At 44.1% G+C, this 22871-nt stretch overlaps 1 protein-coding gene across 8 annotated transcripts in view; it reads right to left on the bottom strand.

Moving 5' to 3' along the window:
* LOC125453905 (protein TANC1-like) overlaps positions 1–22871 on the bottom strand; it is a 188527-nt gene that overhangs the window by 100577 nt on the left and 65079 nt on the right. For all 8 annotated transcript variants that reach the window (XM_048534037.2, XM_048534045.2, XM_048534040.2 and 5 more), the window contains 2 exons: positions 22047–22218; positions 7540–7794 (listed from right to left, as the gene is read on the bottom strand). In XM_048534037.2, coding sequence (XP_048389994.2) covers positions 7540–7794; positions 22047–22218 — 427 coding nt within the window. The remainder of the gene's footprint in view (positions 1–7539; positions 7795–22046; positions 22219–22871) is intronic.

Raw genomic sequence — 22871 nt, 5'->3', positions numbered from 1 at the left:
CACAAAAGCTGACTTTTCGGGCCTAGACCCTTCATCAGAGAGGGGGACGGGGTGAGGGTTCTGGAATAAATAGGGAGAGAGGGGGAGGCGGACCGAAGATGGAGAGAAAAGAAGATAGGTGGAGAGAGTATAGGTGGGGAGGTAGGGAGGGGATAGGTCAGTCCAGGGAAGACGGACAGGTCAAGGAGGTGGGATGCGGTTAGTAGGTAGGAGATGGAGGCGCAGCTTGGGGTGGGAGGAAGGGATGGGTGAGAGGAAGAACAGGTTAGGGAGGCAGAGACAGGTTGGACTGGTTTTGGGATGCAGTGGGTGGAGGGGAAGAGCTGGGCTGGTTGTGTGGTGCAGTGGGGGGGGGAGAAGGGGGCGAACTGGGCTGGTTTTGGGATGCGGTGGGGGTAGGGGAGATTTTGAGACTGTAGTCCATTGGGGATGATCCGGTTCCGTAGGCAGGTGCTGAGGAAGGTGATGTGGCTGTGGTACCTGGTTTACTTCAGGACATGGTCGAGCAGTTGTTGTGCCAATCAAACTGAAAATTATTAACATTGCAAATTAATGACCAAAATGCAAAAGATGCTATGCATCATTATAAATGTCAATATAAATTTCTATTGTCTTAAGAGGCGCTTACAACTTCACTGAATTGCAAATTCAATACTTACTAATTTAATAGATGAGAAAGCAATGGCCATGACATTTCAGACTATTTTCCTTGATAGGGTCTAGAAATCATGAATCCTTTTTCAAAACCATGAACATTTTTTTGCTCAGAATTACTTTACAGCAGAACAGTTGTTCTGCACCAATGATTTAATCCAGATGACAGTCATCAACTTGTAATTACACTTGGCACATGCTCTGGAATGATGTCAGCGTCCCAGGACAAAACAGTTTGAAAGATTAGCATATTTCTTCATAGAATTCATTAGTCAAGGCTACAGAATGACAATGCATCTAAGTTCCAAAAGCTATTTCAAAGACTAGTGTTCCGCAAAAGCATAAAGCTGGTTAATCATGGTTTACATCAATACTGAACCAATCATCTGAAATTAATAGGTGTGGTACAATGAATGAGAAGAGTAAACATGCAGGAAAACTGGTCATGCATACAAGCTGGGCAGCCCTGCTGGATACATCCTGTTTGTTACGTGTAAATCAGATGGCTCTCAACCATAACTTTTCACACGATTTTCAGAGAGAGACTATTTCAGCATACAAAACTGGAAGTTGCTTTCTTACATTGTTCCACAGGTCAATAGCCATTAATTCTAAAATATACTTTGATAAATTACTGATACTATTCACCTTAAATTCCACTGTAATTGCATTAACTAGAATTATGTCACGCTTACAATAAATGAACATAAATAAAAATGTGGCATACTAGTAACTTTATAGAGAAAAAGCAAATTTATCTTTTAAAATGCAACAAGTACATCACTATTTTGTTAGAACAATTACTATGGAGGTGATTACAATTTCAAAGTTGCCATAATTTTCACACAGAATGACCTCCTTATGAACATACATCCTAGTGCACACAATGAATTAATGAATGAAAGGGGTATTTGAGGCTTAATATCTTTTATTAAAAATGAAGTCTGATGACCTGCAACAAATCCAGATATTCCCTATGCAAGTCAAATGTTGTATTTTAAATTCCCAAAATAAAGTATGTTTTTTTCATGCTCTGCATTTAAATTAAGGAGTCACAGGGCAATAATTTCACTTTTTACATAGTTGCACATGCAGAATATGCTAAAAATGAAGCATATTTAGGCATAACTTTGTCATTTTGCAAGTCTTTTCTTCAACATTGAACCATCTTAAGCGAATCGACATAAATCAGAACACTGCTTCAGAAGCAGTCACTAAACAGATTTGAGCACCATAAGAGATAGCAGAAACTGATGCTGGAGAAACTGAGATAACACAGAGTGAAGCTGGACAAACGCAGCAAGCCAAGCAGCAGAGGAGCAGGAAAGTTTGACATTTTGGGACAAGACCCTTCTTCAGAAACAGGGGATGGGAAGGGGATTCTGAAATAAGTAGGGAGACAGGGGGAGATGGATAGAAGATGGATAAAGGAGAAGATAGGGTGAAAGGAGACAGACAGGTCAGAGAGGCGGGGTTAGAGCAAGTGAAGGTGAATGTAGGTGGGGAGTTAGGGAGGAGATAGGTTGTACAGGGAGGACCGACAGGTCAAGGAGGTGGGATGACATTAGTGGGTAGGAGATAGGCGTGCAGTTTGAGGTGGGAGGAATGATCAGGGAAGTGGGGATGAGCTGGGCTGGTTTTGGGATGCAGTCGTGGGAGGGGAGATTTTGAAGCTTGTGAAGTCCACATTGATACACTTGGGCTGCAGGGTTTCCAAGCAAAATGAGATGCTGTTCCTCCATCTTTCGGGTGGCATAGTTGTAGCAATGGAGGAGGCCCAGGATGAGCACCATAAGAGATGATGGGAACTGCAGATGCTGGAGACTCCAAGATAACAAAATGTGAGGCTGGACGAACACAGCAGGCCAAGCAGCATCCCAGGAGCACAAAAGCTGACGTTTCGGGCCTAGACCCTTCATCAGAGAGGGGGATGGGGGGAGGGAACTGGAATAAATAGGGAGAGAGGGGGAGGCGGACCGAAGATGGAGAGTAAAGAAGATAGGTGGAGAGAGTGTAGGTGGGGAGGTAGGGAGGGGATAGGTCAGTCCAGGGAAGACGGACAGGTCAAGGAGGTGGGATGAGGTTAGTAGGTAGCGGGGGGTGCGGCTTGGGGTGGGAGGAAGGGATGGGTGAGAGGAAGAACCGGTTAGGGAGGCAGAGACAGGTTGGACTGGTTTTGGGATGCAATGGGTGGGGGGGAAGAGCTGGGCTGGTTGTGTGGTGCAGTGGGGGGAGGGGACGAACTGGGCTGGTTGAGGGATGCAGTCGGGGAAGGGGAGATTTTGAAGCTGGTGAAGTCCACATTGATACCATATGGCTGCAGGGTTCCCAGGCGGAATATGAGTTGCTGTTCTGCTGTTCTGAGCACCATAAGAGTTTGTTTTTCTAAACTAGAAAAAGATCTTGGCTTTTCAATCTATCCACGCCCCTGACAACCTTCTAAGCCTCTACAAAAATCCATCAGCTCCGACACTCCAGGGCAAAAAGCCCCAGCCTATTCAGCTTCTCCCTATAACTCAAACCGTCCAGAGCTGACAATATGCTTGTAAATCTTTTCTGCACTGTGTCAAGTTTAACAACAGTCTTCCTACAGAACGACGATCAGAATTGTAAGCAATATTCAATAAGGTATTTTCAAGTCAGCAGTGACTTACATGGAGAGGAACTTGCAGGTGATATTCCCATGTGCGTGCTGCCCTTGTCCTTCCAGGTAGAAGTCACTGTGGTTTGGAAAGTGCTGTCGAAAGATCTTTGGTGAATTACTGCAGTGCATCTTGCAGTAAGTACACACTGCTCCCACTGAGCATTAGCAGTGGAGCAAGTGGATGCTTGCGGATGTGAAGCCTCTCTCAAGCAGGTTATGTCCTGGATGGTGTCAAGCTTCTTGGAGATCCATCCATCCAAGCAAGTGGGAAGCATTCTACCACATTCTTGACTTGTGCCTGGACAGGCTTTGGAAAGTCAGGTCAGTCACTTGCCACAATATTTCTAACCTCTGAAACATTCACGTAACTACTGAGTTTATGGGACAATTCCAGTTGAGTTTCTGGTAAGTGGTAAATCCAAGGACATTGATCGATGGGGTTTCAGTAATACTAACACCATTGAATGTCAAAAGGGGAGTGCTTAGATCACCTCTATTGGAGATGGTCACAGCCTGGCCTTTGTGTGGCGTGAATATAACTTGCCACTTGTCAACTCAAGCTTGAATGTTGCCCAGATCTTGTTTCATTTGAACACGTGGCTGCATAAGTATCTGAGAAGTCACAAATGGCACTGAACATTGCATCGTGGCATCCCATTTTTGACTGAGGATAGGTCATTGATGAAGCAGCTGAAGACGTTTGGGCGTAGAACAATACCGAGGAACCCCTGTAGAGATATGCCAGAGGTGAGGTGACTAATCTTCAACAATCACGACCACTTTCTGATGTGCCAGGTATGACGCCAATTAGAAGAGAGTTCTCCTCCAATAGCAAAACCGCAATCAGTGGGTAGAGTTCCTTGATGCCACGTGTGGTCGAATGCAGCATTGAGGTGAAGGGCTGTCAGTCCCACGTCACCTCTGGAAATCAGCTTTTAACCATGTTTGAATCAAGGCTGCAGTGAGGTCAGGAGCTGAGTGGCCTTGCCTGAGCAGGCTATTGCTGACCAGGTGCTGCTTGAAAGTTCTGTTGATGACACCTGCCATCACTTTATTCATGATCAAGAGTACACGGACAGGTCAATAATTGGAAGGGTTGGATTTATTCTACTTTTTGTGTACAGGAAATAACTGGCAATTTTCCACATTGTGGGGTAGATGCCAGTGTTGGGACCGTACTGGAAGAGCTTGGCTAGACAAGCTGTAAGTTCTGGAACACAAGCGTTCAATATTATAGCAGGGATTTCCTCTAATCCCAAAGCCTCTGCGGTATCCAAGGACACCAAACATTTAGTGATATCACATGGAGTGAATGGATTACTTAAAGGCTGATATCTGTAATGCTTAGGATGACTGGAGGAGGCCATGATGGATCATCCACTTAAGATCGCTGGAAATGCTTCTACCTTTTACCTGAATGTATTGGGTTTCTCCATTACTGAGGAGGAGGATATATGCAAAGACATCTCCTCCAGTGAGTTGTATCAGAAATAATATGAACAGCAGATGCTGGAGAATCTGAGATAACAAGGTGTAGAGCGGGATGAACACAGCAGGCCAAACAGCATCACAGGAGCAGGAAAGCTAACGTTTCAGACCTAGGCTCTTCATCAGAAATCAGGGAGGGGAAGCGAGTTCTGAAATAAATAGGGACAGAGGGGGAGGCCGATCGAAGATGGATAGAGGAAAAGATAGGTGGACAGGAGACAGACAAGTTAAAGAGATAGCCTAGGTGAACTTAAGGTTGGGGTGGAAGGTGTTGGTGAAGTGGATGAACTGTTTGAGCTCCTCGTGGGAGCACAAGGTGGCACCGATAGGAGGAAGAGGTGGGGTTCAGGGCCAGTATAGGTACAGAAGAGAGATTGTTCCATGTAACCTACAAAGAGCAGGCATCGCTTGGGCCCATGCGGGTACCCATGGCCACCCCTTTTGACTGTAGGAAGTGGGAGGAATCGAAAGAGAAGTTGTTGATGATGAGGACTGCTGCCTCACAGCACCGAGACCCCAGGTTTGATTCCACTCTCGGGCGGCTGTCTGTGTGGAGTTTGCACATTCTCCCCTGTGTCTGCGTGGGTTTCCTCCAGGTGCTCTGGTTTCCTCCCACAGTCCAAAGATGTGTGTGCTGGATGGATTGGCCACGCTAAATTGTCCACAGTGTTCCGGGATGTGTAGATTAGGTGGGTTATAGCAGGGTGGGTCTGGGTGGGATGCTTTGATGTTCACTGTGGATTGATTGGGCCAAAGGGCCTGTTCCCACACTGTAGGGATTCTATAAATTCCAGGGCAACCACAAATTCAGCAGATAAATAATCTACATTATCACATCTGATTCACTGTGTTTTAAACAAAATTCAGTTTCTCCAGAGTTAGTACAACAGCTCAGTCGACAATGCTGGATATAAACACAAGCATATTTCCTCAGCAATACACAGAAGCATATAAAATCTGTGAACTTTCTAATCAGTGTGTCATCACCAGGCTTTATATTTTCACCTTTTGATTTCACTCAACTTAATTAATTTCATTTTGACTAGCAGTGCAAATTTTAAGTTAATATCCACAGAGACACTCAATTCCAGTGAAATAGCTTCACTTGAAAATTTCTTACTGACTCTGCACATTCATCTGATGTAATTCTCTCTGTCTCTTGCACCACACAGATGCAGACTAACTCACTGATACTCTTCAGCTCTCCTGCTTATACTTCTTTACAGACTTCTTGAGGCTTCAATCTCAAATGGTCTGGAGATTTCTAATAGAAGACTCTCAGTTTAGAGACTTCTCCAAATAAACTCAGCCTGGAGACTTTTTCAAAACAAAGACATTTGTGAAAGAGAATTAATATTCTTTGCAATCAGGCGACACTCACACCTGGTCCTCTTCAGAAGTATTTGTAAAAAACAGAATAAGATTACATCCCACACTAAATAATCAGTCTCCATGTAGAAGATAATTAAAATGCCCCTAGAACCACCACATGGACAATAAACAGATTCTAAATTGATGTTTCTTTTTCAATGTACAGACACTTAGAATTTCAAAAGCTCTATTCTGCCACTTTCAACCAACAAATTCAAGAATTTCTAAATATCACTTTTGAGCATTCATATCGGCCACTACTCAACACCCTAACCAGTACAATGTGTTTCATTTTTATTTTGCAATCGAAAACATTTCATCACTTCAAAAGTGGATGTTTTTGATTGGAACAAACCATTGGAACAATGATGAACTCTCTCAATTCAATGATCTATAATCAGTTCTGCAACTTGGTCTCTGAACTATATTAACGTGATTGTCCTAATGGACCAAATCTCTGAAAAACATGGAAATAACATTACTAAGTCACAACAAAGTAATGTCACAGTGCAGTTTGAATTGATTTTCTTAGTTTAAAAAAATATTAAGAATGTGCTGCAGGTCATAAATAAGAGGAGGGCAGTGCAAGGGTTTTTTTTATATCTGAGTTTGTACAGACACAGAGGTGCAACAGGAGTATTCTTTCAAAGTTTGATTTAATGCATTTTGGAGCAAGGTAAAGAGAGCTGCATTTTTGACTGCCCACGCTAAACCAACCCTGCACGTCAAACAGGATTTGATTGTTTCCAAGCTGAGACTCACATCATTCAGAAAATTCATAATGTATAGATTCTTTTAAAAAGGAAATATATAGCAGATAACATTACTTCATGTCAAGTTGTTGGCCATGGGGGAAAAATGTCAAGCTTCCCAAAAATGTGTGTTAAATGGTTAGATAAATGAGGGATATTGAAGCCAAGCATAATTTGTAGTGTTTTAAGATTGAATGACTGTTTGAAATCAGGGACGCTGGAGAAGCTTCTAAAATAAATTTAACAAATTGATTCCAAGACACTAATCGGTTTCTACTCCAGAAATCGAATGTCGCTACAAAGAAAATGGGAAATTCCAAAACGTCTCTCCATGTAAAGCAGTATTTCTCTCCTTTAAGTATCTATAATCAAGCACTTTAATTTTAGTATCAGAGTAAAGACCTCAGTAAAATCAACCTCTTCAAATCATAACTGCTGGAGAAACTAATTCCACGGCATAGAAGCGATGATTGAAGACAAGTTAATCATTTAGAAGTTCATCCTTGTTGCTTCTGTGGGAGATGTTGTTTAGGCCTGTTAGTTAGACTTTGTCATTTTTCTTTGTTTATACACTATATTTTCATTACTCAAAAGAATTTTACTCTTGCACAAGTACATAGTGAAACATACCTGCAACTGAATTAGGTCGTGGCATCAGGAATGACGACACAGACTGGTGCACATAAGCAGTAGGACCATCAGAAGCAGTTTCAGATTTTGAAACACTGGTGTCAGAACCATGTGGTTCTTCCTCTGCCACAGGCAAACAACTCTCTCGCCTTAAATGCTTCATGATACCACGTGACACAGAGTCCCGCACACCACCATCTTTGCTCCACTCGAGACTTGAACCACTTTTATCTTCATTTTCAGATGAAGCTGTAGCTGAAAATACAAAGAATTCAACGTTACTGCTGAAAGTATCTTAAACTAATTTCACATTTAACTGTTTAGATCTCTTATTCGACTCTCCAACTAAAGGCACACCCTTAGCAGATCATAAAATCAACATAAACTGCTGTGATTTATCTTTTCATATGTCACCCAATACTCTCAATTTCCCAAAATTTAGTGAAATGTCAATTTAAGGGAGTTCCACGGAGGGTGTTGAGGCTGTAAAATTATCAAACTCAATATTGTGTTCTGAAGGCTGCACAGCCTGCAAGCAGAAAATTAGTTTGTGCTTTTCTTCCAGTTTGTGCTGAGCCTTGTTGCAGCTCTGAAGCAGGCCCCAACTCAGATGTTGGGCCAGGGAACACGATGCTGTGTGGAAGTGGCAGGAAACTGGGAAGCTCAGGGTCATTTTTACTCAACATAGCTAACCCGCAAAGCTGTTGCCCAGTCTGTGTCTCAACTCCCCAGTGTACAGGTGAGTGCGTTGTGAATAATGAATACAGTAAAGTCAACTGAATGAACAGCAGGTAAAGCACTGCTTTACCTGGAAGGTGCGTCTGAAGCCTTTGATAGCAAGGAGGGAGGTAAATGGGCAATCCGCAATTGCTTGGTAAGTGTCACGGGAGGTGGGTTGTGAGTGGAGGAGGATTGGACTAGGGTGTCCCAAAGGGAATAGTCCCTGCAGAATGCAGGCAAGGGAGGGAAGCGAAATGTACGTCTTGTGGTAGCAACCAACCAGAGGTGACAGGAAAGGCAGCTAATGATCCTTTGGATGCAGACAGAAAGCTTTCAATCTGGATGTATCAGTGTGGTTTGGCAAATGCTCTTCCCAAGACGGCAAGAAACAGAGAATAGTGAACACAGTCCAGCTCTTCACACACACCAGCCTTCTACCACTGACTCCATCTATACTTCCTGTGCCTCTGGAGAGCAACCAACATAATCAAAGACCCCTCTCAACCCAGTTATATTCTCTTCCACCCTCTTCCATCAGGCAGAAGATATAATTGTTCGTATGCACGTACAAACAGATTCAAGAATAGCTTCTTCCCGGCTTTTTAGACTTCTGAATGGACCTCGAAAATTTTAAATTTCATGTTGATCTCGCTCTCTGTGCATCTCCTCTCTGCAGTTGTAACATTGTAGTCTTTGCTCTGTTTTTTTCTACCCTGTGCACTTTGTATGGTATGATCTGCCTGTACTGCATGGAGAACAAAACATTTCACTGTACCTAGGCACATGTGACAATAATACAAAGATTCTGGCAGGGTGGAAAGTAAGGGCCAATAGAATCCTCATTTGAGCTAAAACGTAGATATTTCTGAAGCCCCCGCTGGAATTAACAGGGACCACAGCCATGTCCCATCCATCTCTTCCACTTCTGCCCTCACCACTCCCTTTCTCTTCCCTCACACAGTACTGATAGGATCTCTTTAGTCCTCACTTTCCATCCCATAAGCATTTGCAATCCAAAAGATCATAAGGTACCATTTCTACCATCTCCACCATCTCCAATTTAGTTGGGCCTCAGCCACTGGCCTGAACAGTATAGCCAATTGTTTGACACAGTACAAGTTACCTGCCCCTGGAAGTATGATAAACTAACAAGTGCTGAGACAGAGTAGGTTCTCAGCAAGCAGGCCTTGTAGGCAGGAGACCTCATGAGTGGATCCCCATACAGCAGACTTCATTGAGCCCTCATCAGGCAGATGGAAGATGAACCAGAGGAGAATGAAGATGATCAAGGGAGGAATCCTCTACCACCTCAGCAAGAGAGCAGGATACTGTCCCAGCCACTTTAACAAGATTGAAATATTTTGTGCCAACAGTCCATTTGTCCTCTGGTACCAATCACTGATACCAATTGTCACAGTTGTACAATTTCTTTGTCAAATTAAAGAATGTGTCATATCTAAACTGATGCTTCTTTGCAAGTTGAATAAACCATGAGAAAATTCCTTACAATTATCAAATGTCTATATTATGTAACTATGATCGTGAATGCCAAAAAAATTAAGTGAATAATTTGGAAGAATTGTATTGGATATCAAATGAGGCCTTTCTTGCCATTGAGACCAACAAGTTGTATTTACGAAGCAAATCCCCAGGACTGTGATGAGATTATTACTAGTAAATGGCAAGAGGCCCCTTAATGGGGATTATCGCTCGTTACAATGCTCATCATTACTTAATCTCGCCTCAATAATACATAAATTTCTATTCTATTACCCGCCAAATAGAAACTAGGTGCCAAGCATTCTCAACACACACGTCAGTTGGAATAGGTGTCGTCACTCCTCTTGTTTGCGGGTGGTGCTCTCACACCATCTCTCCCCAACAAAAATAAAGACAGTCCTCATACATCACCCCACCAACCTCTGCATCTAGCGTATTGTTCTCTGCCAGCTACAATCTGACCTCATAACCAAAAGAGATATTTACCTCCCTAGCCCCATCTGCCTTTCGTAGGGGCCACTCTCTGCGACTCCCTCGTCCACTTCACACTCCGCACTAACCCCACCACACCCGGCATCTGCCCTACACCGCCCCCCCCGCCCCACCTCCATTCAAGGTACAAAACAAACTTTTCACGTCAAACAGGGGTTCACCTGCACATCCACCCACTTGGTCTACTGTATCCACCACTCCCAATGTGGCCTCCTCTCCATCAGTGAGACCAAGTGCAGACTCAGACCGTTTCATGGAGGATCTGCGCTCTGTACGTGACAATTGACACCACCTTCAGGTCACCAACCATTTTAACTCCCCCTCCCACTCCCTGGGTGACATGTCCATCCTGGCCCTCCTCCAGTGTCACCATAAAACTACCCCCAAACTGGAGGAGCAACACCTCATTCTGCCTCGAAAGTCTACAGCCAGCTGGCCTAAACATGGAATTCACCAGTTTTAAAATGTCCTTAGCCCCAGCCTCGGCCTCGGCCTCATTCTATGCCAGCCCTCCCCCTCAACCCCGCCTCCTTGACCTGACACGTGTCCATCTTTTCTCCAACCAATCCACCCCACCCATCCCCCTGACCAATCTCCAGCACTCCCTACCTGTACTAACCTACCACCATCATCTCACCTACCTTCCCCAGTTCCACCCCTCCTCTATTTCAGAGCTCCCTTCCTGCTCCCCATTTCTGAAGAGGGGTCCGGACCTGAAACGTCAACTTTCCTGCTCCTCTGATGCTGCCTAGCCCATGTTCCTCCAGCTCCACACTGCGTTGTCTCTGCACTTTTACTGTTTGCTTATTTGCTAATCATCACAGGAGGGTGGTTTGTGTATGGAATGACCTTCCTGAGTAAGTGGCGGATGTAGGCACAATTACAATAAGACATTTGACTAACTACATGAGTAGAAAAGTTTTTTGTTTTGCAGGCGGGGGGGGGGGAAGGAGACGATTATGTTTGACAAGGCCTGGTTGGATCAAAGGGTGTGGTTCTGGGCTGTATGATTAAAAGAAAAAGTTTTCCTTTGCAAGACCTGCCCAGAAACGGTCAGAGTCAAGCTGGCATATCACTTTGGTGACAGGGCCCTGGAAGCTCTGTGCTGGGGTGGAGGACACCATTTTCTTTCCTTAGAACTTTCAAAGCAGACAATGGCACCGGACCTGGTGAGTGCAATGCCCAAGAATCTGACGGTACACCAATGTCATAGGCAAGTTAATTTCCTTCACTGCTACACAAGGGTAGGAGCCAACTTTTTGTCTCTGCCCTCTCTCTCTCTCACACTGTTAATTCTGCCACTGCATCCATCTCCTACCAAGTCTCGAGTTCTACAATTCTGGTATGGCATGCAACATCTCATTGCGATGCCTCACCTGGCCTCCAACCCAACCCTAAAGACTACTAACCCCTCCTATCCTCTGCGCATTCTATACTCACTGGGGATAATTAACCACTCTTCCTTCACCTGCACTAACACTAACAGCCGAGACAGCCATTTTCATCTCACTCAACACTTGGTGTCATTAAAATAGGCCAAGACAGGCAGAGAGGCGGCGGGTGCTCAATATTAGTCTGCTTAGACCCTATGAGAGGAGATTTTTTGCCGGGGGGGGGGGGGGGGGGGGTGGGGAAGAGAGCCAATTAAACCACAAGATGTTCCAGCATCAGTGGGCCAAATAGCCAAATTCTCTTATTCCAACGTTCAATGAGAATCTTGAGTTACACTTTACTCGTAGCCCTCAATAACCATGCTGATGAGAACCTGCATATCTCAGGCTTGAATATTCAAGAATAATAAGGGAGAGAATTAAGCCCCTGAAAGATCAGAAATGTACCTATGGTTGGAACCACTGAGGAGGAGAACTTGTGGCAACAATGACATCATCTTGGAGAACGTCCATATTACAGAGGTAGTAGATGTCTTAAAACACAAAGGTGGATAACTCCATGGGGCCTGATCAGGTGAGCCAGACAGGTGATTGTTGGAGCCCTTGCTGAGAAATTTATATAATCAATAGCCACTGGTGTGGTGCTGAAAGACTGGAGGTTGGCTAACGCGGTGCCACTATTTAACAAGGGTGGTAAGGAAAAGCTAGGGAACTACAGGCCAGTGAGCCTAACATCAGTAATGGTCCAGTATTTGCAGAGGATCCTGAAAGACATGAGTTACATGTATTTGGAACAGCAAGGACTAATTAGGGTTGATCAGCATGGCTGAGTGTGCAGGAAGTGACATCTCACTAACCTTATTAAGTTTGTTGAAAAAGTAAGAAAGAGGATTGAAGAAGGCAGAGCAGTAGATGTGATCTATATGGGCTTCAGGACATTTCACAAGGTTCCTCATGGTAAACTGGTTAACAAGGTTAGATTACATAGAATGTAGGGAAAAACAGACATTTGGACAGAGAACTGGCTCAAAGGTAGGAGAAAGAGTGTGGTGGTGGAGGGTTGCTTTTCCGACTGGAGGCCTTTGGCCAGTGGTATGCTACAACACAGTCAGTCCTCGATTCACTGCTTTTTATCATTTGTATAATTGACTTGGATGTGGATACAAGTGGCAATGCTTAGTAAGTTTGCAGATGACACCAAAACTGGTGGTGTAGGGGATAGTGAAAAAGATAACCTCAGACTACAATGGGACCTTGATCAGATGGGCTAATGGGCTAAGTAGTGGCGAATGGTTTAGTTTAAGTAAATATGAGGGCTGTATTTTGGAAAGGCAAATCAGGGCAAGTCTTATACACTTAATGGTAAGGTTCCAGGGAATGTTGCTGAACAAAGAAACCCTGGAGTACAGGTTCATAGTTCCTTGAAAATAGAGTCACAGGTAAACAGAATGGAAGAGGGTATTTGGTATGCTTGCTTCTATTGGTCAGTGCACTGAGTATAGTGGTTGGAGGTCACATTGCAGCTATACAGACATTGGTTCAGCCCCTTTTGGAATACTGCATTCAGTTCTGATCTCCTTGTTCTGAAACTTGAAAGGGTTCAGAAAAGATTTACAAGGATGTTACCAGGTTCGAGAGTTTGAACTACGGAGAAGAAGCTGAGTAGGCTAGGGCTATTCTCTCTGGAGCCTCAGAGGCTATGGGTGAGGACATGGATAAGGTGAATGGACAAGGTCTTTTCCCTGAGGTGGGGAGTCCAAAACTAGAGGGCATAAGTTTAAAGGTGAGAGGAGAAGATTTAAAAGGGAATTAACAGGCAACATTTTCATGCAGAGGGTGGTGCACGTATGGAAAGAACTGCCAAATGAAGTGGTGGAAGCTGGTACAAATTACAACTTTTTAAGAGGCATCTGGATGGGTATATGAATATGAAGGGCTCAGAGGACATGGGCCAAACGCTAAGAAATGGGACAAGACTTATTTAGGATATCTCGTCAGTATGGACATGTTGGATCAAAGGGTCTATTTCCATGCTGTGCAGCTCTGTGACTTTATGACAAACTTCAACATATCTTTGGTGTAAAGAACTCCACTGAATTGCTATCCTCAAACATTACATTCACCCTCATCTTTGTCTGTCTTTGTCTTAACGGAGAAGTCTCACAACACCAAGTTTAGTCCAGAGATAGTAGGAACTACAGATGCTGGAGAATCTGAGATAATAAGATGGAGAGCTGGATCAGCATAGCAGGCCAAGCAGCATCACAGGAGCAGGAAAGCTGACGTTTTGGACCCTAACTCCCCTCATTTTCTGAGGAAGGGTCTAGGCCCAAAACGTCAGCTTTACCTGCTCCTGTGATGCTGCTTGGCCTGCTATGTTCATCCAGCTCTATACCTTGTTACCAAGTTTAGTCCAACAGATTTATTTGAAATCAAATGCGTTGAAAGCATTGCTTCTTTGTCAGGTGAAGTGGAGGGAAGCACACAGGCACAGCAAGTTATAAGTTCCTATCCTATGCTTGTGATTTCATAAAACCCGTTATACAGTGACCTAGTATCATGTGACTTCTGACGTTTTCCATCCCAGTCCATCACCAGCACCTACACATCTTGTCTTAAGTGAGCAATCGTTCATTCAGCAATGTCGTCCTCTGGTCCATGATTCTTCTGCAAGGGAAAACAACCTCTCTACATCTTCTTTGTCAAGTCCCTCAGAATCTCATGTTTCAAAACCCATTCCCCTCTTTTTCAGAACTCCAACCTTCTCCATCTCTCCTCATAAGATAGTCCTTCCACACCCCGTGAAACTTTTGAATTGTCTCAAGTGTTCACTGTGTTTAGGTGTAATCTGATTAGAGCTTTGTGTAGTTTAGAAGGACTCCATCTTTTTGTACAGCATTCCCTCGAAATAAATGTCAACATTCTATTTGTTTCCCTATTCTCTGCTGAATTTGGATATTAGATTACAACTCTCATGAGAACCTCGAAATTCCTCTTCTGCTGCAATCTTTCTCCATTTAATATACTGCTCCTCTACTCTTCCTGCCGAAGTAGATAATCTCAAAGCCCAATATATTCCACCTGACTGGATTTTGCCCAAGCTATCAACAAATCCAGCAATTCAAAAATGGACATTCATGAGGCACTGCAGACTTTCAAAAGCAGCAGAATCATACCCGAGATGCTGCTGGGCCTGCTGTGTTCATCCAGCCTCACATTTTATTATCTTAGAATCATACTCAATCTCATTTTATAATCTCATGCACTGCATAACTCTCACTCTATCATTACCTTCAGGGGAATCAGTAAATAGTGCAGGAAGATATGCCAAAAGCAGCACCATGCAAAGTTAAAAATGAGGTGTCAACATAATCAAGCTACAAAGCAAGACTATTTGCATGCCAAGCTGCAGAAGCAGCACATTGGCAAGCCTACGCAATTCCCACAAAGAACAGATCAGATTGAAGCTCTGCATCCCAGCACATCGGTGTAAAAGACCAGGTTGAGCATTTGTAGTATACTTCAGCCTAAAGTGCAAACCAGATGATAAATCTTGGATTCCACCTAGGGCCCCAAGATTCACTTCACATGATATCAGGAAATTGCAATAAAGTGTAGACAACATTCTGGCAGAGAAATGCAAGACTTGTGCCCTAAAACTAGTCATGTCTAGCCAAGCTATGCCAATACAGCCAAAATGCTGAAACCTACCAGCAATGTGGAAAATTACCTAGCTGTGTCCTGTCCACACAGTGCAATCCAGTCCAGCCAATTACTGCTACCGTCAATCTAGTATCAATTAACAGCAAGTGATGCAAAGTGTCACTGACAGTGCTATCAAAGTGGCACTTAGATAGCAACAGCAATTACCTTTTCATTGTTGCTCCTTTTGGATTCTGCTTGGGCAAAGTTTCTGAATTCACTGCAACCTTGGTCAAAACAAGAAAATAAATGCTAAACTCCATAAGTGAGGAGAGTGACTGCCCTCAAAAATGAATGTAATCTTCTCCTCTTCACACTCAATTACCACCAACCAGAAACAGAACTGGAGCAGCCATATAAATAATGATTACAAGAGCAGGTCAGAGCCTTGGCATTCCATGACAAGTTATTCATCTCCTGCCTCCTAAATCCTGTTCAACATCTGAGGCACAAATCTGGAATGTGATGAAATACTCTTCACTTGCCTGGATTCGACCAGCAATGCTCAAGAAGTTCAACCCCATCCAGGACTATGCAGTTTAGTCAACCAAACCCCCTCCACCTGTGGCAAGTGGTATGACGCATCTGCAAGATGTCCTCCAGCAGCTCACCAAGATTCTTTCTAAAGCATCTGTCAAACTCAGGGCAACATCTAGCAAGTGAAAAGCAACAGACAATAGAGAACACCATCACCTGCGATTTCCCTCCTAGCAACACAACATCTATTATATCATAGATAATGGGAACTGCAGATGCTGGAGATTCCAAGATAATAAAATGTGAGGCTGGATGAACACAGCAGGCCAAGCAGCATCTCAGGAGCACAAAAGCTGACGTTTCGGGCCGAGACCCTTCATCAGAGAGGGGGATGGGGGGAGGGAACTGGAATAAATAGGGAGAGAGGGGGAGGCGGACCGAAGATGGAGAGTAAAGAAGATAGGTGGAGAGGGTGTAGGTGGGGAGGTAGGGAGGGGATAGGTCAGTCCAGGGAAGACGGACAGGTCAAGGAGGTGGGATGAGGTTAGTAGGTAGCTGGGGGTGCGGCTTGGGGTGGGAAGAAGGGATGGGTGAGAGGAAGAACCGGTTAGGGAGGCAGAGACAGGTTGGACTGGTTTTGGGATGCAGTGGGTGGGGGGGGGGGGGGGGGGGGGAAGAGCTGGGCTGGTTGTGTGGTGCAGTGGGGGGAGGGGATGCTCTGGCCTGGTTTAGGGATGCAGTAGGGGAAGGGGAGATTTTGAAACTGGTGAAGTCCACATTGATACCATATGGCTGCAGGGTTCCCAGGCGGAATATGAGTTGCTGTTCCTGCAACCTTCGGGTGGCATCATTGTGGCAGTGCAGGAGGCCCATGATGGACATGTCATCAAGAGAATGGGAGGGGGAGTGGAAATGGTTTGCGACTGGGAGGTGCAGTTGTTTGTTGCGAACTGAGCGGAGGTGTTCTGTTCTATTATATCATAACTCCTTCACTCTGCTGACTCAAAATCATGTAATTCCTTTCCTAATAGAATTGTGGGTCTCACACACACACACACACACTCAGTATAGCAGTTCACCACCACTTCTCAAGGACAATTAGGGATTTGTAAGAATTGCTAGCCTAGCCTGCAATGCTCACAACCTCTGAAAGAGCATATACTCTTAGTAGTTATTGAGATTTTCTTGGGTTTGTTGGTATACAAATAGTAGTTTTTAATTTTATCGTAAAATGGAAATAACGACTAAGAGGGGGGACAAATTAGATGAAAATATGATGTTCACATAATTTCAGTGCTATCTGGAAGCTAATTGGAGGAAATCTGCAAATAGGCTAACCACTCAACAAAGGGATGGGTAGATTAGTTGAACCAAAGGCCTTGCAGAAATTGAAACACTGCCTTCTTTTTCACCAGGCACTAAGTGAATCACAACACAGGAGGTAGCTTAATTGGATTAGTGCCTTCTGGATCCAAACTGGCAAATCACAGTCATCAATTTGATATCCACTTTCACAAATTTTTGAATTTTTAACATTTCAGACATTCTCATTACCAAACTTCATTCCTATAGCACTTATTCATGGGTTGTTGAATTGTGGAAATATAGACATGTGGTTTCTGGTACTGAAACAACTTAGATGGAGGTACTGGCTTTGTACACAATATCTGAGATGAGTTGAAGAGGAGAATATCAGGGAAATAAGCAGTCGGAGGGCTCTAGTAGCAACAAGTTGAGCGAAGATAGTTCACATTTGTAGAACTGGAAAAAAGAAATGAGTTGAGGAACAAAGTGTGGAGCTGAATGAACACAGCAGGCCAAGCAGCATCTTAGGAGCACAAGCGCTGACGGGTCTAGGCCCAAAGCATCAGCTTTTACGCTCTTAAGATGCTGCTCGGCCTGCTGTGTTCATCCAGCTCCACACTTTGTTATCTCGGATTATCCAGCATCTGCACTTCCCATTATCTCGGAGTTGAGGAACAGATCGTTAAGGTGCCTGGAAATTGAACCATTCAAAATTGGACCATTCAAAATTGGAATGAAAACAGGTCAAGTAGGAAGAACATATATCCATTCAGATTTACAACCACAGAACCATAGAAAAAATATAGCACAGAAAGGGCCATTTGGTCCATCTTGTCCATGCCAACTCAAAGACACCCAGATGCCTTTCTAATCCCACGTTCCTGCACACATCCCATAGTCATAAGCTTACTGCATTTAAGGTGCAGATCCACATACATCTTCAAAAATAACTGTTAGGGACTCTGCCTCCACAACCAACTCAGGCAATGAATTCCAGACACCCATTGTCCTAATATCCTCTCCTATCCTTCTACCAGTTAGCTTGAATCTATGATCCCTGGTTTTTGACAAGGCCAGTTTCTGCCAAGGGAAACAGGTTCCTCCTGTCTATCCCTACCCCTCAATTTTGTATACCTCAATCATGTCACCCCTCAGATTTCTCTTTCCAAGGAAAACAACCCCAACCGATCTCTTCCAATAGCTACCATTCTCCAGCTCAGGCAACATTCTAGTGAAACTTCTCTGCAATCTCTCCACAGAATTATGTCGTTCCTGTAATGCGATGGCCAGAACAGCACATAATATTGTAATTGTTGGTCCACCGGGTCTCTTACATACAGTTTCATCATTATATCCTTGTTTTTATATTCGGCACCTCTGCCAATAAAAAGAGTGTACCATATGACTTCTTTACAACCCATTTACCTGTACTGTTACCTTTAGGGACCTGTGCAGTTTCAAGCCAAGATCTCTCACTTCATCTACACCTCTCAGCACATTCCTGTTTACAGTGTATTCCCTTTTACTGTTTGACTGCCGAAATGAGTCATTGAATCACAGAATCCCTACAGTCTAGAAAGAGGCCATTTGGCCCATTGATTTTGTAATGGCCCTCCAAACAGCATGCCACCCTACACCCATCACTGCACATTTACCATTGCTAACCCACCTTGCCACCACATGGCTGGACACTAATTTAGAATGTCAATCCAGCTAACCTGCACATCCCTGGACTGTTGAAAGAAACCAGAGCTCATGGCAGAAGCCATGCAGACATGAGGACAATGTTTTCACTCCACACAGCCAGTCACCCAAGGCTGGAATCAAATTTGGGTCTCTGGTTCTGCGAGGCAGCAGTGTTAACCAATGAGCCACCCGTGATGTCCCACTCAACACCCCACATTTATCAGAGTGAATTCCATCTGACACTTTCCTGCCCAATCCACCAATGCATCTGTGTCATTTTGGAGCTGACAGCTATCCTCGACACTCTCCAATATGTGGCCAATTGTGCCCCACCCAACATTCAAGTCCAAGTCATTAAAGTTTAAAAATAAACAGCACCGGTCCCAACGCCAAGCCCTACTGAACATCACTTGCTACAGCTCTCCATTCACATAGGCAGCTATCAACCATTACCCTTTCTTTTCTGTTACAAAGCCAACATTTGATTTAATTCGCCACATTACTGTGTCCCATGGGCATTTACTTTTTTGATCAGTTTGCTTTGTGGGACCTCATCAAATGTCTCCATCTATTACACAACCCTCATTGATCCTTCCTTCCTTTCACTTCAAATAATTCTATCAAATTTCTAAGGTTTGACCTTCTCTTGATACGCAACACTGACTTTCCCTGACTAGTCAATGCCTTTCTAAGTGACAATTTATCTGATTGACAAAGTGTAGAGCTGGATGAACACAGCAGGAATGCTGGCATTTCAGGCCTAGACCCTTCATCAGAAATGGGGGAGGGGAAGGGGGTTCTGAAATAAATAGGGAGAGGGGGAGGGGTGGATAGAAAATGGATAGAGGAGAAGATAGGTGGAGAGGAGACAGACAGGTCAAAGAGGCGGCGATGGAGCCTGTAAAGGTGCGTGTAGGTCGCGAGTTAGGGAGGGGATAGGTTAGTCCAGGGAAGACGGACAGGTTAAGGGGGCGGGATGAGGCTAATAGGCAGCAGATGGGGGTGAGGCTTCAGGTGGGAAGAGTAGATAGGTGGGAGGAAGAGCAGGTTAGGGAGGTGGGGACAAGTTGGGCTGGTTTTGGGATGCAGTCGGGGAGGGGAGATTTTGAAGCTTGTGAAGTCCACATTTATACCATTGGGCTGCAGGTTCTCAAGCGAAATGAGGTGCTGTTCCTGCAACCTTTGGTGGCATTGTTGTGGCACTGCAGGAGGCCGAGGATGGGCACATTGTCTGAGGAATTTGGGGGGGGGGGGGGGGAGAGTTGAAATGGTTCGCAACTGGGAAGTGCAGTTGTTTACTGCAAACCGAGAGCAGGTGTTCTGCAAAGCTGTCCCCAAGCCTCCCCTTGGTTTCCTCGATGTAGAGACGGCCACAACAGGAACAGCGTATACAGTATACTACGTCAGCAGATGTGCAGGTAAACATCTGCTTGAGGCCTGAATGGGGGTGAGGCGGGAGGTGTAGCATTTCCCGCAGTTGCAGGGAAAAGTGCTGGGTGTGGTGGGGCTGGAGGGGACTCATGGAGAAAGGGGTCCCTCTGGAAAGCAGATAAGGGTAGGGAGAGATAAATGTCTTTGGTAGTGGGATCAAATTGCAGGTGGCGGATGATGATGTGTTGGATCTGGAGGTTGGTGGGGTGGTATGAGAGGACGAGGGGGATTCTATTTTGGTTGTTATTGCAGGGAGAGGGAATCCTGCAGCTCAAGGCTGTCAATGTGGATTTCATAAGCTTCAATTTCTTCCCTCCTCCTACTGCACCCCAAAACTAGCCTAGCTTATCCCCGCCTCCCTAACCTGTCCTTCCTTCTCCCACCTCAAGCCGCACCCCCAGCTCCTACCTACTAGCTTCATCCTGCCCCTTGACCCGTTCGTCTTCCCTGGACAAACCTATCCCCTCCCTAACTCTCCACCTACATTCACCTTTACTGGCTCCAACCCCACCTCTTTGACCTGTCTGTCTCCTCTCCACCCTTCTTCTCCTCTATCCATCTTCTAACCGCCTCCCCCTCTCTCGCTATTTATTTCAGAAGCCCCTTCCCCTCCCCCATTTCTGAAGGAGGGTCCAGAGCCAAAACATCAGCTTTCCTGCTGCTCTGATGCTGCTTGGCCTGCTGTGTTCATCCAGCTGTACACCTCATTATCTCAGATTCTCCAGCATCTGCAGTTCCTAGTATCTCTGAAAAAAGTTCATTTGATTCCTCAGGATTCATTCTAGCAATTTACCCCAGAAGACTAACTATCTGGCATTTCCTCTGAACCTTTTGTTTAAACAATCAAATCACATCTGCATTCCTCCAATTCTGCGGCAACTCACCCGTGTCTAGTCAAGGCTGGAAAATAATCCTTGGAACAACTACTATTTCCTCCCTGAACACCTTCAATATCCAAAGGGATAATCCATCCACCACTGGTGGCTTATCCATTTGAACATTCCAGCTCCTCTAATCATTATAATTATTTTGTCCACTACTTAACATTGTTTCTCTTGGATTACTACATCAACTTCATCCTTTTCCTTTGCGGATATGGAGACAAAAAATTCATTTAAACTTCTTCCCATTTCCTCTTTATTTATAGATTTAATTGTAACTTAGAAGTTGCTTAAAAAGCTTAGCAGAATAACACAAAAGAGTTTAATTTTCCAATCTTAAAAAATTTTCATGCCTAGCCATGTACCATAAGAAATCAGCTCATTTGAAATTAATTCTAATGATTTTCAGCTAAGATCACTGACATTTTGATTAAAAATTCAAATAATGGTAATACAAAACATTGAATCACGAATCTGTGTGGCATTATAACAAACAACTTCTGGAACTCCACGTATACCACATCAGCAGCATGGGTATCACTTTATTCCACGATATTTCTCCAATGGCTTTCAATCATGGTTTTAGAATGTATTCACTTTTGCATTTTACAGACAGTTTCAGCAGCAGGACATTGTGAATATATTTGATTGCACCATTATGTCAAAAATGTACACAAAAAGCTAAGTTAACATGCTAAAAGCAAGATTTTACTAATTCTTACTAACTCAAAAATACATTTCTTAAGAAGATCAATACACTTGTAAACAATCAAAAAAGTCTACGCTATCTGCACAAAATGATTTAGATAGCAATTCTAAAAACTAGCCTTTTAAAAATAATTGAATCACTTTCAACAAAAGTGACAAAGATTGAGCATAGGGTATGTTGGCATTACATACTTTCATCAACCGAACTGCTTACCTATAATGCCACTGTCTTTGCTTTCCAGTGTGGAACTTAAGCTGGTAATAGTTCCACAGGGACTAGGTTTCTTTTGTGGTGGCTTGTTGATGCAGCTATTCAGGGTTGAGCATGGGCTGTCAGTCCCTGGAGATGCAGTACTGCTTGTCAGTGTTGAACATGGACTGACTCCCTGAACATTAATAGAAAACAGTCAAGGATATAAAATGAAACAACTGATTCTAGAAAACAAACATTCACACAACAATTGTTTACTAACTAGTAGGTCAACCAAGTGAACCGGTTTGTACAGGTAGACTCAACTTCATATCAAGAGGGTAAAGGATGATTGAACTTGGGTAGAGCAAACTTCTTAGGGGTTAGCAGTGGTCGACATGTCCATGACACCAGTGGATCTGGTGCACAAGATGGGATGAAGAATAATGGCAGGCTAAGGTGATCAAGGACTCATTAGTAAGGCTAATAGACAGATGTTTCTGTGGCAGCAAGACAGACCCGATGGATGGTATGTTGCCTCCCCTGGTGCTAGGGTCAAGAAGGTCGCAATGCAGTAACAAGGCATTCTGAAGGGAGTGACTGAAAAGCCAGTGACCATGGTACATGTCAGTATCAGTGTCATAGGTTACAAGAATGAATGAGGTTAGAACATAGAACATAACATCACAGTACAGGCACTTCGGCCCTTGATGTTGTGCCGACCTGTCATACCGATCTCAAGCCCATCTAACCTACACTATTCCATGTACATCCATATGCTTGTCCAATGGCAACTTAAATGTACCTAAAGTTGGCGAATCTACTACTGTTGCAGGCAAAGCGTTCCAT

Source organism: Stegostoma tigrinum, chromosome 7 (assembly GCF_030684315.1).
Source record: "Stegostoma tigrinum isolate sSteTig4 chromosome 7, sSteTig4.hap1, whole genome shotgun sequence".
Lineage (NCBI taxonomy): Eukaryota > Metazoa > Chordata > Chondrichthyes > Orectolobiformes > Stegostomatidae > Stegostoma > Stegostoma tigrinum.
The sequence above is the reverse complement of the archived record's forward strand: the minus strand, read 5'-3'. Positions and strand labels throughout refer to the sequence as shown.